Source organism: Typopeltis vanoorti, chromosome 2 (assembly GCF_054136105.1).
Source record: "Typopeltis vanoorti isolate ZY-2024b chromosome 2, IOZ_Tvanoo_1.0, whole genome shotgun sequence".
NCBI lineage: Eukaryota > Metazoa > Arthropoda > Arachnida > Uropygi > Thelyphonidae > Typopeltis > Typopeltis vanoorti.
In genome coordinates, this window is record NC_143550.1 from 119,161,149 (window position 1) to 119,177,866 (window position 16,718).

The 16,718-nt window shown below is 36.8% G+C and overlaps 1 protein-coding gene across 1 annotated transcript in view; it reads left to right on the forward strand.

Annotated features, from left to right (window-relative positions):
- The window catches only part of LOC150109376 (transcription factor CP2-like protein 1), a 311,379-nt gene that overhangs the window by 258,935 nt on the left and 35,726 nt on the right, over window positions 1-16,718 (forward strand). The window contains exon 15 of the mRNA XM_090407787.1: window positions 7,517-7,607. Coding sequence (XP_090263913.1) covers window positions 7,517-7,607 — 91 coding nt within the window. The remainder of the gene's footprint in view (window positions 1-7,516; window positions 7,608-16,718) is intronic.

A 16,718-nucleotide genomic window follows, 5' to 3' on the forward strand; every position in this document is an offset into this window, starting at 1 on the left:
ATCCAAGTGTGAGCAAACAAAGTTTGCGCCTGAAAGTATCTTCAGGACTGGGTTAAGGTGGTACACACCAGGGCAACTCGTTGCAAAGGTGGAGCAAGCTACCAACACTCCTATCCTAGTATCTCCTATAATGCAAAACACATCTCCTTGCGGATATGTCTATTGTTATGCATTAAGGGAAGGGCCACTACCCAGACCGGTTTCGACCTTTATTGAGGTCTCTTCAGTGGGAGCCAGGCCCAAGTCGAGATATCAGGCAGAAGCATTTGCAGGTCATCTCCACCTATAGGAATTGCCAATTGGTGTGCCACCCTTTTTTAATAAATTACTCTGGATTTAGAGAAAGATGTTGAAAGTTTATTTTCCACTTGGTTAGAGTATAATAAATTTAGTTTAATCCTTTATCCAAGTGTGAGCAAACAAAGTTTGCGCCTGAAAGTATCTTCAGGACTGGGTTAAGGTGGTACACACCAGGGCAACTCGTTGCAAAGGTGGAGCAAGCTACCAACACTCCTATCCTAGTATCTCCTATAATGCAAAACACATCTCCTTGCGGATATGTCTATTGTTATGCATTAAGGGAAGGGCCACTACCCAGACAGATAGGAGTGTTGGTAGCTTGCTCCACCTTTGCAACGAGTTGCCCTGGTGTGTACCACCTTAACCCAGTCCTGAAGATACTTTCAGGCGCAAACTTTGTTTGCTCACACTTGGATAAAGGATTAAACTAAATTTATTATAAGATGTTATATTTGGGTAATAGTGATCAGGGAAGTTCTGAGAGTTATAGCATTCATTACTAACCAGGAGGATAAACTTCTTGAATTGCAGGCAATTACAGACAGATATCTTATTGACTGCGTGTTAAGGTTTAAGTGCTGGGAGAACATCATGTTGGAAGTTTAATGGAATATTTGTTGCACTAGGAAATGATTAAAACTAATTTTAATGCTTCCAATAATTTGTCTCAGTGTCACTAAGATGTCTTCAGGGATTACAAATAACTTTTGTAACAAATAACATACCACACAAAGACAAAACAATACCAAATGAAACACGTGGGTGACTCTAAAGTCCTATCTAGATGGTGTACCCTCTATGGGCATTTGTATGTGGTCTAGAACGTAAAGTGGGACCTCTGACAATTGTTTTCCAAACTGTGAGAAACAATAATTGTCAGACGATAAACTGTGGTTGATTTCTGAGTGCCGCCACTGATTCCAAAAACAGTCTTTCCTTATTGAATTTACTATGGTGGTGTTCTTCCAGGAGATCTGTGGGTTGTGTCCAATACATGGTCTGCAAGGCTAGATTGACCATAGTCATGATTGCAAATGTATGATTTGTGTTCTTCTAAATGGATGGTCACTGAACCACCTGCCTGACCAAAGTAAGCCAGCTTGCAGGAAAAGGGTACTTTATATGCTCCAGGCAATGAAAGAGGAAGGAGCTGATCTTTGGTAGAACAGATAAGCGTAACAAGTTTCCAGCAGGACTTAAAAGCTGTGTAGAGGTTGTACGTTTTTAAAGACCTAGCTATTTTTTCTGATATGCCATGGATGTAGGGAATGGTGATGCATTTCTGAAATCCTTCTGAAGTGATTGACAAGGAATGAGGGAGGAAGTGGTTATTTTTTTAATTCTGTAATCACTGTAGCCATTGGAAAGGTAGGTGTTGTGCATGTGGTTGAGTTTGGTTGAAAGAGAGGTTCCACTGGAACAAAGATTATAGGCATTGGTTAGAGTTTTAATAATAGCATATGGTTGAGAGGGGTGGTGTGGTGGGAAAGTTAGTGAATGTATCTTCCTGTGTGAGTGGGTTTTCTATATACAGTGAAGGAAAAGTTACCATTAGGAAGGTGTCTAGGAAGTGTAAATTATTGGTATTTTCCTTTTCCATCATAAACTGGATTATTGGATGTAGACTATTGAGGTGTCTGGGCCATGAGGCCAAATAGAGAACACCTCATCTACATGTCTCAGTCAGATAGAAAGTTTCAGAAGGGCTGAGTCCAAGGCTTTTTTTTCAAAATTTCGCATGTAAAAATTGGTGTGGGGGGGGGAGAAACCCATAGCAGTTCCCTCTATCTGTTCGTAAATTTTGTTCTTCCAAGAAAAATACCAGAATTGATGGCAAAGGAAAAGAGATCTAAGATATCATAAGGAAAAATTTTTTTTTTTTTTTTGTGTGTGTGTTAAGGTGTCATTTAAGGGAATATTGGTAAACAGTGAGGTGATGCCAAAGCTTAAATATGTTGAAAGTTTATTTTTCACTTGGTTAGACTATAATAAATTTAGTTTAATCTTTTATCCAAGTGTGAGCAAACAAAGTTTGTGCCTGAAAGTATCTTCAGGACTGGGGTAAGGTGGTACAACACCAGGCAACTCCTTGCAAAGGTGGAGCAAGCTTACATCACTCCTATCTCAATATCTCCCATAATGCAAAACACATCTCCTTGTGGATATATATGATGTTATGCATTAAGGGAAGGGCTGTTAACCAAACTAGTTTCGACCTTTATTGAGGTCTCTTCAGTGGGAGCCAGCCCAGTAGTGGAGATACCAGGCAGAAGCAATAGCAAGGTCTTACCTGAGTCCTGAAGATACTTTCAGGCGCAAACTTTGTTTGCTCACACTTGGATAAAGGATTAAACTAAATTTATTAAAGCTTTATATATCGGTATTATTTAAAGTTAGATTTTTAATCAAGGTTTTAAAATGGGTAGAGTTTTTTATACAGTATGTGGTAAATCCAGTGAGGGGAGTAAGAGAGGTTTCCAGCTGTTTTGAGTTTGTAGCATGGAGCATCAGTGTCATCCACTTTTGGTCTTGGGGGGGGGGGGGGGGATTAGGTTTGCAGATTTTTGGTAAGCCATATATCCGGGGGGGGGGGGGGGTAACGAGAACCAAAGGGTTTCAATTTTTTTGTAATGTCTGGAGGCCAGGAAAATACATTTTTTTGCATAAGTTTTTTAATTTTTTAACTTGCATTTTTGTGGGATCTTGGGGTCTAGCATGATGTAGGTAGGGTGATCTCAGCGAATGATATCCATTTTTCGATTATATTCTGTGGCATTACCCTTATCTGCTCTGGTGACGACAGTACTTTTTTATTTTCATAACTTTCTGAGAGAAGCGAGTTAACCAGAAAACAACTTACTTTTTGGAGGCAATGACTGGGAGAGGATATTGGCGACATCAAGTCTGATGTTCTTGGCGATTTCTGGAGCTAAGCGACATATTCCCCTTCTATGTTGTACGTTATGTCTAGCAACGGCACTTCTTTCAGTGCAACAGCAAATTGTGGCTGAGGCTCATAGCATCTTTGTTGAGACTTTTTGAAGATAAATTCACTACTGTGTGGAGAAGTTGAATTTGGGGTTGTATTTAGATTTACACAAACTGTTATACTTTTTGATATGCTTATTTTTTTTTATTTTTTGGAATTCTTTTTATGCAGAAGCTTTTGAGATTTGTGCGAGAATGTACCTAAGTTCGGGATTGAGTATCGCAGAGAGCTCAGTTCATAAAGAGCTGAGAGCTCTGATTGTAGTGCAAGGCTGGCACATTTGTTAGGTGGGCTTTTTTCAACTGGAATTTCATTTTTAGTTTAATGCAGTTGGTATTACTCTTGTGTCCCAACATCCTTTTAGAAAGGCCAGCCTTATTACCTAGATCAGTGGTTCTCAACCTTTTATGCTTCGGGTACCTCCTGGAAATATGTATGTAACTGGCATACCCCCCCCCCTGTATAGGCAGATAAAACTATAGTTATAGTATAACAATGGGAATAAAATAAAACATACACACACACACACACATTAAATTTTGTATTCATAAATTAATATGTCGTTAAACACAAAGAGTGACAAACATTTTAGCGCTTGCACAGTTCATCAATGACGTAGTTGTAAATTTAGAAGCCATCGACTCTGGTTCCACAATACTTTTCTTCTTAATTATCCATTTATCCATGTTTCAAGGCACTTTAGAAACACGTTCATTTAACTTCACAGAAAACTGAAGACTGAAAATAACTTTAAGCAGCACAGTAAGTGAAATAAATCACAACAAATACATAGAGCAGTAAGAAGGCACATTCACTCACTTAGAATGGATGTTTTGACTGGGCGATCAACTGTTTGGGTAGGTTGTTCAGTTCTCGGGTAGGGGAGGGAGGATTGACAAACATGCATAGACATGAACTACATTGCCGTGCTTCATCACTCATCATCATCATCATCAAATTCCTGCCATGTACCCTCAAGGGGTGTACAGGATATGACAGTACTACATGAAAAAATTACATCATTACTAACTTCCTAACTACAATTTTCCTCCAAATCAGTCTGTTACTTGTCAAGACTCCAACATTATCAGATCTTATATTTCTATCGTCTAAGGCACTTTGTACTGTATCAATCCACCTATATCTTGGTCTTCCTCTGGGTCGTTTTCCTGCCAACCTGGCAGAGAACACTTGTTTTGCTAATCTTTCCTCTCCCATTCTATTTAAGTGACCATACCATCTGAGATTAGCTCTGCTAATGCATTCCTGGATGCTGACAATGTCAAGTTCTTTCCTAATATCCTCATTTTTAATATGATATTGCCATTGATGCCATCTGTTCATGCCTCTAATCTTTCTCAGGACTCTCATATCTGCGGTCTCTAGTCTTTGGTCAAGTGTTTTACTTCTAACCCAGCTCTCAGATCCATAAGTTAAAATTGGTTTGAATACAGCTAATTTAGTGTTCCGACTAATTTCATTCTTATTCCATATGAATTTATTCAATTGACTTCCCACGATACCAGCTTTGCTGATTCTGTTGTCTATTTCTATATTTAGTTTACCATCTTCAGTAAAAATTGTGCCTAAGTAGCTGAAATGTTTTACTTGTTCCACAGGTTCCCCATTCACAACACAGTTGACATTTTCAATGATTCTACCTATTTTCATTGTCTTTGTCTTTTTATTGCTGACCTTCATACCATATCTATTACAACAGCTATTCAATTTAGTCAGAGAATCTTGCAGACGTGTAGCGGATTTATTTAGAAGTATAACATCATCCACATAAAGCAAAGAGCTGACATTAACATCTCCAATTTTGATATCAGGTTTAATACCACATTCCTTCATAATGTGATCCATATAGATAATGAATAACAGAGGGGATAATGTACATCCTTGTCTCACACCAGATTTAACATTAAACCATCTTCCTGTACTTCCTTCAATTCTAACTGCTGACTCACAACTCAAATAAAGACTAAGTATTGCTTGATATAATGCCCCATTGACACCATATAACTGCAGCATATTGAATAGCTTCTCTCTTGGCACCTTGTCATATGCCTTTTCCAAATCGACAAAACTTAAATACAGATCTTTGTTATATTCCCATGCTTTCTCGACTATTTGTCGTAAAGTGAAGATCTGATCCTGACAGCCTCTATTTGGCCTGAATCCAGCTTGTTCTTCAACAAGCTTTTCTTCCACAATTCTTCTCAACCGTTTCTCAAGTATACTTGCATAGATCTTGCCAGGAACACTCAGTAGAGAAATACCTCTGTAATTCTCACATTCAGTTTTATTTCCCTTTTTATATATGGGTACTATGAGAGCTCTACTCCAATCATTGGGAATTCGTCCCTCTGTCCAGGCTTTCTGAACTATGCAGTGCAGCCACTGTAAGACTCTTATACCACCATACTTCAGCATTTCTGGTCGAATATCATCTACTCCTGCTGCCTTTCCACATTTCAAGCCTTTGATGGCTTTTTCTACTTCAAGTATGGATATGTATTCCTGACTGCATGCCTGGTCAGTGCTTTTTATCACTGTGCTGTCATCACTGCTTGTTTCATTTAGCAGTTTTTCAAAGTAATTACTCCATACTTCAAGGATATCTTTTTCTCCTGTTTTCATTTCACCTTTATCATCTCTAATTCCTTTTACAGCACTCTTTCCTCCATTCCTAAGCTTCTTCAACAACCTCCAGAATATTTTGCCACCTTCTTGATATTTATTTTCTATATTCTTGCCAAAGTCCTCCCATGACTTTTGTTTAGCTAGTTTTACACACTGTTTAGCTTTCTTACATTTGTCTCTGTATTCTGTAAGCGTGAAAGCTGACTTATTTGCCATGAACTTTTGATATGCTTTCTTCTTTTCCTTCACTGCTTCTTTAACTTCCTGTGTCCACCAGGGAGTTCTGATTTTTTTATCCTTGCACACAACCTCGCCACATGCCTCTCTGGCAGAATCAATCAATATTTCCTTCAGAGTTTGCCACTGAATCTCCAAGGTTTGATTCCTGTTCTCAAACTCTTTCATTTTCTTTTCAATAATATTTCTGTATTTTAGTCTACAGTTCACATCTGAGAGCTGCTCAACTTTTATTCGCAGTTCTCAGAAATTAATCAGTATCAGTGTTGCCAACTTAATGACTTTGTTACTAGATCTACCGACTTTTGAGCTCTCTCTGTGTACCCCCAAAACTTTTACCACATACCCCGTAAGGGTATGCATACCATACATTGAGAACCCCTAGCCTAGATAAATGTAGTTTGACTTACTGTATTATCTTGCTTTGTGTGCTATTTCTTCACCATGAATGATTATAATCTATGCGTTAGGGCTTAAGTGCTGGGAGGAAAATCATGTTGAAAGTTTAACGGAATATTTGCAGCACTGGAAAAGGATTAAAACTAATTTTAATGCTTCAATATTTCATCTCCGTCACTGAGACATCTTCAGCAATTAAAATAACTCTTGTAACAAATAACACACACAAAGACAACACAATACTAAATGAAACTTGTGGGTGACTCTCTAAAGTCCTATCTTGGTGGTTTCCCCTCCATGGGCGTTTGTAGGTGGCCTAGGATGTAAATTGGGACCTCTGATAATTATTGTTTCCCAAATTTTGGGAAGTTTTATACATCCATATTTATTTAAATGTGGTTGATTTCTGAGTGCTGCCTCAGATTCTAAACATGGTCTTTCCTTTTTGAATTTACTATGGTGGAGCATGGTAGTTTTCTTCCAGGAGATCCTATGAGTTGTATCCAATACATTGTCTGCAAGGTCAGATTGACCATGTGATTGCAGATGTATGATTTGTGTTCTTCTAAGCAAATGGTCATTGATCTGCCTGTCTGTCTGTCTGAAGTAGGCTTTCTTTGGAATTCCTTAGAATGAAGCCACCTCAGTTTAGCAGTACTTGTAAAGCTTTAAAAATTCATGTTTAGACAAGCCAAGACACGTTTGAACAAGTATAGTATAAAAAATGACACTACTCTTGGGATAACCTGATAATTTCATTCTGTTTGATTGTAATTGTTACTGTTTTCACCAGAGATAGCCATGAATTGTGTTTAGCCAGATATAGTAATAGATGAATTATATTTTTTACAGTTGATTATATAATTAATTATTACATAACTATTTTTTTGTAAAGAGAGAGAATTTCGACCCTTTTTTTTTTCCCCTATGATTTAACAAATGCAGGAGCTGACATACTACGTCTCACCAGAGATGATCTAATTCAAATATGTGGATTAGCAGATGGTATAAGATTATACAATGCACTTCATTCCAAGTGAGTATGAACACCAGGAAAATATGAAATTATATTTTCTTTAATTTCTTTTTTGTTTTAGTGATTACTGCTGTTTGAAAATTTCTTTCATTTAATATTTTATTAAATAGTTAATATTAATAACAAGAATTTTAGAACATGTGACTTCATTTAACTACCTAGGATGTATGATTACATTTATATAAAATAAGACACAATGAATATAAGATTTTGAAACACTTAAGTACAGATACTAAAGCAAACATAAAATTAAACCGAAATGAAATTAGAAGAATTTCTAAATTTCTGTACAGAATTGTGGACGGATAAATATTTTAAAAAAGATAACTGACAAACGTTTAATGAAAGTGAAAAGGAAATAACTAAAGTATATACAGGAATACCTTGTATAGCGCGGCTTTGAACAACGCAGCTTTTGGTCTAACGTGGTTTTTATTATTACACTTATCATTATTACACTAACATTGTCAACACTGACCGGCGACTCCCGGGCGTCGCAAGTGACAGTCGAGAGCCACGTTTATGCAGTAGTTATTCGATTGGCTCTCACATAGACACGGTCTTTCCCCATGGCATCTTATTATTCACATTAATATTAGTATTTAATATTTTTGTTTTATTTAAATATGAGTGAAAAGATACTGATCAAAGAAGACACGGTTGGAGTAACAAAAAAAAAACGCAAGTGGTTGACATTAGAGAAGAAACTTGAAATTATAAAATGGCACGAGAATGGCGCTTCGTTTGCTAAAATAGCACATGAAAATTCAATGAATGAGTCATCTGTACGAACAATTATTCAGAGCAAAGAAGAGATTAAACAGCATGAAATGAGCACCGCTTCTTATATGTCAAAAGTGATCACGAGAAATCGATCTTCTACAATGGAAAATATGGAACGCCTTCTAATGATCTGCGTTGAAGATTGTAATCAGAAAAAGATTCCTTTGAGTCAAATGATAATCCAGGCAAAAGCAACAAGTCTGTATGACAAAATAAAAGAAAATGAAAGCGAAAATGAAGGAAGTGCAACCAGTGAAACTTTTATAGCAAGTCATGGGTGGGTCTACAATTTCAAAAAGCATATGGGACTCCATAACGTAAGAATCCAAGGTGAAAGCACAAGGTGCTGACACTAAAACTGCAGAATTATTTTCCAATGAATTGAAGGAGCTTATTGAGAAGGAAGGCTACACAGATGATCAAATTTTTAACGCTGACGAGACTGGCTTGTTCTGGAAAAGAATGCCATCGCGCCCATTTCTAGCAGAGAAGGAAAAAACACAAGCTGGGTATAAAGTGTCAAAAGACTGATTGACACTTTTACTAGGTGGTAATGCATCAAGTGATTTAAAATTGAAGCCACTGTTAGTGTACAGAGCGGAAAACCCAAGAGCTCTTAAGGGCTTTACAAAGAACAATTTACCTGTTCATTGGCATTCGAATAAAAAAGCATGAGTGACTCGTTCAATTTTTGAAGACTGGTTTAAAACTTGTTTTTGCCCTGAAGTTAAAAGCTATTGAAAAAGAATGATATTATATTCCTTTCAAAATTTTGCTTTTATTAGACAATGCGCCAGGCCATCCAATTCTATTGACTGACTTAGATGAAAATGTCAAGATTCATTTTATACCTCCAAACATAACATCAATTCTGCAGCCGAAGGATCAAGGCGTTATCTTCACTTTCAAGGCTAACTATTTAAGACAAACTTTTGCTCAAGCTATTAAAGCTGCAGCAGAAGATGATTCTTGGACTTTGAGTGAATTTTGGAAGAAATTTAACATAAAAGATGCCATTCAAAATATTAATGAATCTTGAAAAGAGGTGACTCAAAGCAACATGAAAGCCGTATGGCATAATATCTTGCCGCATTGTTCAAAGGACTTTGTTGCCTTTTGCAACACAGAAAAAGGAAATCTCAACAGAAATTGTGCAGATGGGCAAAGATCTTGGTTTTACATGTTTAGATTGTAACAATGTGAACGAATGTATTCATTCTCATTCAAGTGATCTGGATGATGAAACCCTTTTGGAGTTGGAACAACAATGAGCCTATGAAGCAGAAGAAGATGACCCCACTGATGTCATGGTTGAAGAATTTTCCTTTGCTGACCTTTCAACTTTTGTGAGAAAAATCGACAAAGCTTCCGACTTTCTCATAAATGCCGACCCGAATTTGGAAAGAAGCAGCATGAAAGTGAGACAAAGTCTCAATAATGCCATCAAATTCTACAGAGATCTAGTACTTGAAGAGACAAAGAAGACAAGGATGGTTCAACGAACACTAAAAGACTACTTTAGTAAAAATTGAATTACTGTATGCTAAAATTGAAGCAATATTTGTTTTGTTTTCTAAAACTTTTATACATACATACATACATCTTCAAGGCCCACCTTTCCTAATTGGGTTGTGGGGACAACAGCTGCAAGAGGAACTTCCAGTGGTCACAATCCTCTGCCACCAAGCTCAGGTGTTCTGGTGGGATTCCCAAACATGTCCACCCAAGGTTTTGGATATAATCTATCCAGCGAGTCCTTGGCTTTCCACGTGGATTCCCATCCTTCAGTTTAAAAAGATTTTATTTGTTATTTAGTTGATAAAAATAACATTTTTTTTTTTTCATTTTTAAACGTTTTTATTATCCTAATTTTTATAATAAACAAATTAAATTGAAAACCTTTATAAATTGACCTCGAACAGCGTGGTTTTGCATAGCGAGGACTCTTCTTGGAACCAGTTAACCACGCTATACAAGGTATTCCTGTATATATATATATATATAGAGAGAGAGAGAGAGATATAGATATATATATATATATATATATATATATATATATATATATATAAAGGGTTATGAAAAAATATATGAGTTATAAAAATTTTACTTACCACACATATATTACATGTCACCTAACAGTAATTATTAGGTATATATACACTTAATAATTGCTGTTATTATTAGATAATAAGTAATAGCAGCAATTATTGTATATGTACAATATATATATATATATATATATATATACATACATACACATAATAATTGCTGTTAGGTGACATGTAACATGTGTGGTAAGTAAAATTTTTATAATCCACATATTTTTTCATGATCCTTTCTGGATAATTTGCTTAAGTTCAAATTTATCTCAGTTGAATTTGCACAGGTTGGGAACTGCCTGTATATATTTGCATTTTATTAGCTTTTGATTAAGATTTCTCAAATAAAATGCACTAGACAAAATATATACATCCTCCTGGGTTGAGTTTATCTTTCAAGTCTCACAGTCCTCCTAAGGGAACTCAGGCCAGCAGTTCTATTCTCTTTACTCTCATTCCTTTCATAACTTTAATTTCAAAGGCAAACATTATTTTGCTATTTGGCTATAAACCAATATTGAATATTCGTTGTAAAAGATGTAGCGATATTTTTTTTATGGTTCCTGTCCATGAAAGGTTTGTTTGTGAACCTGTAGTATGCTCATACCTTGGGTGGGCTAAGGTTTTTTTTTATTTTTTTATTGATTTCATATATTTTTTGTATTTTTATTTATTTTTACCTAGTCTGGAAACTGTTCTTGAGACCAAAAATGGAACTTTTTTAAGCCACTTCATCATCTGGTGGACCACCACCAGATGATGAAATTCATCTCTTGTGATGCCAACCTGCAGCCTGTTGGTTGGAGAGCAGATTTGTTCAATTGCTGACCTGGTTGGCCAGCAATTGAACTGGCATCTGAAAGAATAAAATTTACTAATATAACAAATTATTGTACTCAGTATTTTAGCTTCCATGTACCTGTTGTTGCCTTTATACAGTATGTACAGATATACAAGATCAACTGCTATTACTAACATAGTAACATATTATTAACATAGTAACTAGTAAACTATAAAAATTCTGTTCAGTAATTGCAAAATGGGCATGACTACTGGGAAATGTAAAGGAAAAAAAAAACTTAATCATGTTGATGCTAGACTACCAAAATGATTAATTGAAAAAAAAAATAAGAAGAAATAAATCTTTTACTATGAATTCTGATCACCACCAAAATTCTGAGAGAGAAATGCCGAATAATTATTACTCTTTCTTTTAATAGCAATTGCAAATTAATGGTAATAATTGCAAACCCTTGAATCTCCACTGCTTGATCTGTTTTGACTGAAAATTTCTCAACCAAACCAACCTACCCTTTTCGTATGCTCCCTCTATCACTCTCCAAACTCCATCAACCACTCTGACCTCTTCAACTATCTCTCTCTCTAAAGCTTGACTTTATGCAGTGTCAGAATACCCCAATAGTGAGATCATTTTTCTTGGGGACCTCAATGTCTACAACTTACATTGGCTCCCCCTTCTCCAGTTTCACTGATCAAGCAGGCAGGGATGCTGAGGTGTTTGCCATCAGCAATGTACTATCTCAGATCATCGACGTTCTGACCAGAAAACCTGACAATCCCCCCCCCCTCTCCAATTTGCCAACACATTGACCTCTTCCTAACAAGCTAGCTACCCTTCCAGGTAGGCTGTGGTTGTCTGTTCTCCTCTTGTTAACTCAAACCACAACCTCATACAAATCTCTTTTGCCACAGAACAACCATCCCCATCAATTCACATTCTCATATCCTTTGGCACTACAGGTGCAACTGGGAGGACCTCCATGACATCTATTCTTCCTCCCCCATGGTCCAACTACTGCTTCAGTTCTTCTGAACCAAACACTTGCTCAAACCAAATAACAGAAATAATTCTCACAAGAATGAAGGCTTTCATCACTTATTCCACTCCAGATTCTCAGCCACCAATCAAGCCTTGGTTCTCAAAAAAGGTTGTCATACTGTACGAGGGTGGTCTGAAAAGTTTTCAGCCTAACAATGAAAAAACGAATTTATAATTTCAAAAGTTTTTTATTTTTCAACATAATCTCCCTTAAAACATACATTTATTCCAGTGATGCTCCAGCACCATTATCTCATCCCTGTAGTTGTTCTCAGTAAGATCTGCAAAATATCCCTCTACAGCTGCAATCACCTCTGCCTTACTGGTCAACGTTTTTCTTAGAATCAAGAGATATAGTTTTGGGAAGAGATAGAAGTCAGAGGGAGCCAAATCTGGGGAATAGGGTGGATGTTCCAACAATTCATAGTGCAGATCCCTTAATTTTCCCATTGCCAAAACACAGGTGTATTGTCCTGATGAAAGATGATTTTTTTCTTCTGCAAACTGGGTCTTTTCTCAGAAATTTTTTCATCTAGTCTGGTTAAAAGATCAGAATAATATTCCCCGGTTATTGTTTTACCCTTTTCAAGATAATTAATAAACAAAATGTCTTTAGCATCCCAAAACACCGATGCCATGACCTTTCCTGCTGGTGGACCTACTTTGTCTTCTTTGGCACTGAACAACTGGCTTCTGTCCACTGTTTTGTCTGCTGTTTGCATATTGTGTAATGGTGAATCCAAATCTCATCCATAGTAATAAATCGACGCACAAAATCAGTTTTATTCTTGTTAGAATGCTCCAAGCACTGTTCAGAGATTTTAATGTGAGTGCATTTTTGATCTGCTGTGAGCAAGCATGGCACCCATCTTGCACTAAGCTTTTTCATGCAAAATATATCCTACACGTTCTTTTGAAATGCCTGTAGTCTCAGCAATTTCACGCACTTTGACTCGCCGGTCATCCAATACCATATCGTGCACTTGATCAATGATTTTCTGGTGGTGTTACACTTTTTTGGACATCCTTCACATGAATCATCTTCAAGGCTGGTATGGCCACGTTTAAACTTGGCAGCCCATTTCTTAATTGTCGTAAACAAAGGGGAAGAGTACACATAAACTTTTATGAACTTCGAATGAATTTCTTTTGGCGTTAAACCTTCTTTTACAAAGAATTTTATAACCGCACAATACTCAAGTTTATCCATTTCAAGGGATACAGACAACACTTTTGCTTCAGACAGCTGTATAAAACAAAGTATCTCTAGCCAAAACCATTGGCCTTAATTTCTGTTCATCACTGTTCCCACCACAGTTACAATCAGATGGTTCTGTTGCATCATCACTCAGCAAAAAAGCCAACTCCCTTGGCTTCTTACTTTTCAAGGGTCAACCATGCAAAAATTTGCATGGTTGACCCTGGCAGATGCCCCAACCATTTCAAATACTTGTCATACAATACCCTCCTTGACCTTTTGCCAGAAAGAAAGAAAACTTTTATCCAAATTAGCTCCAACGAAGACGCCTGGTCCCAAAAAAAAGCATTGTTCTAATCATCCTAAATGCATGCTCCAGAGTTAACTCCCATTCTGCATCACCTGTTTATGCTTTCATATTCCATTAGAGTATCTATCCCATAGCATAGAAATTAGAAATAAAAACAACTGATTCCCAAGTGAGGTGACAAATCCCTACGATCAAACTATTGTCCATTTTCTCTTACCTAAGTTCTCCCTGAGAGCACCATCAACAACAACATTCAACTCCTAGGCCACCTTGAAAGTGCTCAGCTAATAAATTATTACATGTATGGATTCTTGGATTCTGCTACTGTTGATCAACAGGCAATCCGTTTACCTATGTTATTTATCTTTGAACAAACACCATGGAAAAATGTGGTGAGTCTCAGGTGGTTGCTCTTGATATCTCCAATGCTTTCAACAGGGATTGGGATAAGGATCTATTAAGTGAGCTCCCACATGACTTCTGCTATTGGATTGCAAGCTTTTTGACTGAATGCACGCTACATGTGATGGTTGAAAGGTTCCTTATCCTCTAACTCTGCAGCTAATGTGGGGTTCCAGAGGGCTCTTTTCTCACCCACGTTCCCCTTTTTTTTTTCTTCTGTATACCAGTGATCTACTCCAGTTGACTATAAACCCAATACACAGCTTTGCTGTGTATTGGGTTTATAGTCAACTGATGTGGTTTCCTGATGCAGTTCAGGAAACCTCATCAGTTTCAATGCCAGTAAAATTAGTTCTGCCTTTTTCTCCCATACAAAAGCACCATTTTCTTGCAGTCTTTACTCTTGACACCACCCAAATTTCTTTACAAGATGAGATCTCTCGTCTTGGAATTACTCTATCATCAAACCTCTCTTGGCATAAGCATATTAAAACTGTCACTTCCTTAGCATCTAAAAATTTAGGATTTCTCTTTTGTTCCAGGTACTACTTTACCTCTAAACAGCTATTAGCCTGCCCAACCATTGAATATTGTTCTCACATTTGGAGCAGTGTCCCTGAGAGCTCTCTAAAAATACTCCCTAAAAAGCAAGCAATTAGATTGATTAATGACTCATTTCTTACCAGTTCACTCCACCCGTTCTCACACAGGCATCCAATTTCTGCTGCTTGTATCTTCTATGAATATTGCTACAGCTGATGTTCATCTGAACTGACATCAATAATTTCTCTACCCTCTGTTAAATCCATTAAAACACACGCAGTAACTACTCAACACCCCTTCACAGTTCAACCCCAAACACACAGAACATATTGCTTCTCCTCCTTATTTTCCCCCTCCACTGCTGCCCTCTGGAACAGTTTCCCACAGAATACAATCCATGTCTTTTCAAATATAAACAATTGGAAATGCTTCATGGGAGAGGCTGTTCCACAAAATTGAGGTAGAAGGAATGAAAGATGACTGGGAGTAGCAGGTTCATTGAGTATGCAGTTCAGCCTGTAAAGGGATGGTGAGCAGCTGTTGTGTAGGTTCCTGTAGATCTGGCAGAAATGGGATGCTGTTTCAGTAAATCAAAAAATTTAGGAATGTCAAGATGAAAAGTGGCCATGGAAATATCTGTAGAAGAGACATAATGCAGAAACTGATCTTGTATGAGAAAGTGGCTGAAGAGTCTGTAAGAGATGTGTCATCCTTCATCGACAATAGCAGTTAACACAATTAAAATGCAATTAACAGAAGTATTTTAAAAAGTGCCACCACAGCAGATGATCAACAAATTCCTAATTTAAACAAATTAATTAATTAAAAACTATATACACAATTATAATAAGTCAGTAATTAAAAATTTACAGTTTGATACAATAAAGAAAATAACTGAAGTTTTTTCTGTTTCTGTTTAAATTTGGCTGTTATAAAAAGACCTCGCAGCTCTCTTTGTATAACCATTCAACATTTTTTTAATTTTATTATTATTATTTTTTAAATAAGTTAGGAAATTACCCTTTTATGGTTATCTTACATTAGCTACTTAGGTGGCATTTTTTAGAATTTGTTAATATTTAATTGCCATTCTGTAATCTTGTACTGACAATTCCTGTAATGCTTAGGCCAAAATTCTATGCTAATAAAGTTATAGGAGTTTTCCTCCAGTGTTATAATTCTTTTCAGCATACTGTTGATGTTAGCTCTCTTCTTTGCAATTATGACCATAACCTTGTCCACGTTTTGTTTTATATAGTGCATCCATAGTTCATTTGGAAGAACAACAGAACACTGTGCCCTTCAATTGGAAAAGACCTGATGTAGTGATGAGAGGAATATTTTTGTGGTCTTTTTCATTTGAAGGTCAGTTAGCCAATTTCATATGGAGGCAGCAGGGTTTTTTTCCTCCCAAAAATTCAGGTTTTTCATCCTGCATACAAGTAAATCAGCCTTGAGAACTCATGCAATTTACAGACAAAAAATTACTGTTGGGGTGATGGGTGGTAGATGCCATTGACGGTAGTAGTGTCGTGTGTAGGTAGAGAATTGAGTAGTAGAAAAGACGGAGAGATGTGTGTAGTGGAGTAGAGTAGAATGCCCTCCTACAATGAGATGTTGGAGGTTTCATGCAATAATAATAATAATATACAGTTCATCTTTCTCACGGTAATTTTTAGAAATGTCCTGCAGTAATTTTAGCCTTGCATCCTGTAGCACTACAATAGTGCCAAATGGGATGACCTTCAGAATTTCTATGCTTCGTTTGCATGATCTGATTACTGCTGTTCACCTGCTCTGATCTAATAATAGAAATTATTCTCACTAGGATGAGTACTTTTATCCCTCACTTCATTCAGAACCCTCAACCCTTGTCCAAACATCATTCTCCAACAATTGTCCCAAAGCAGTCCAAGCTAAAAATTCAGTATGTGCG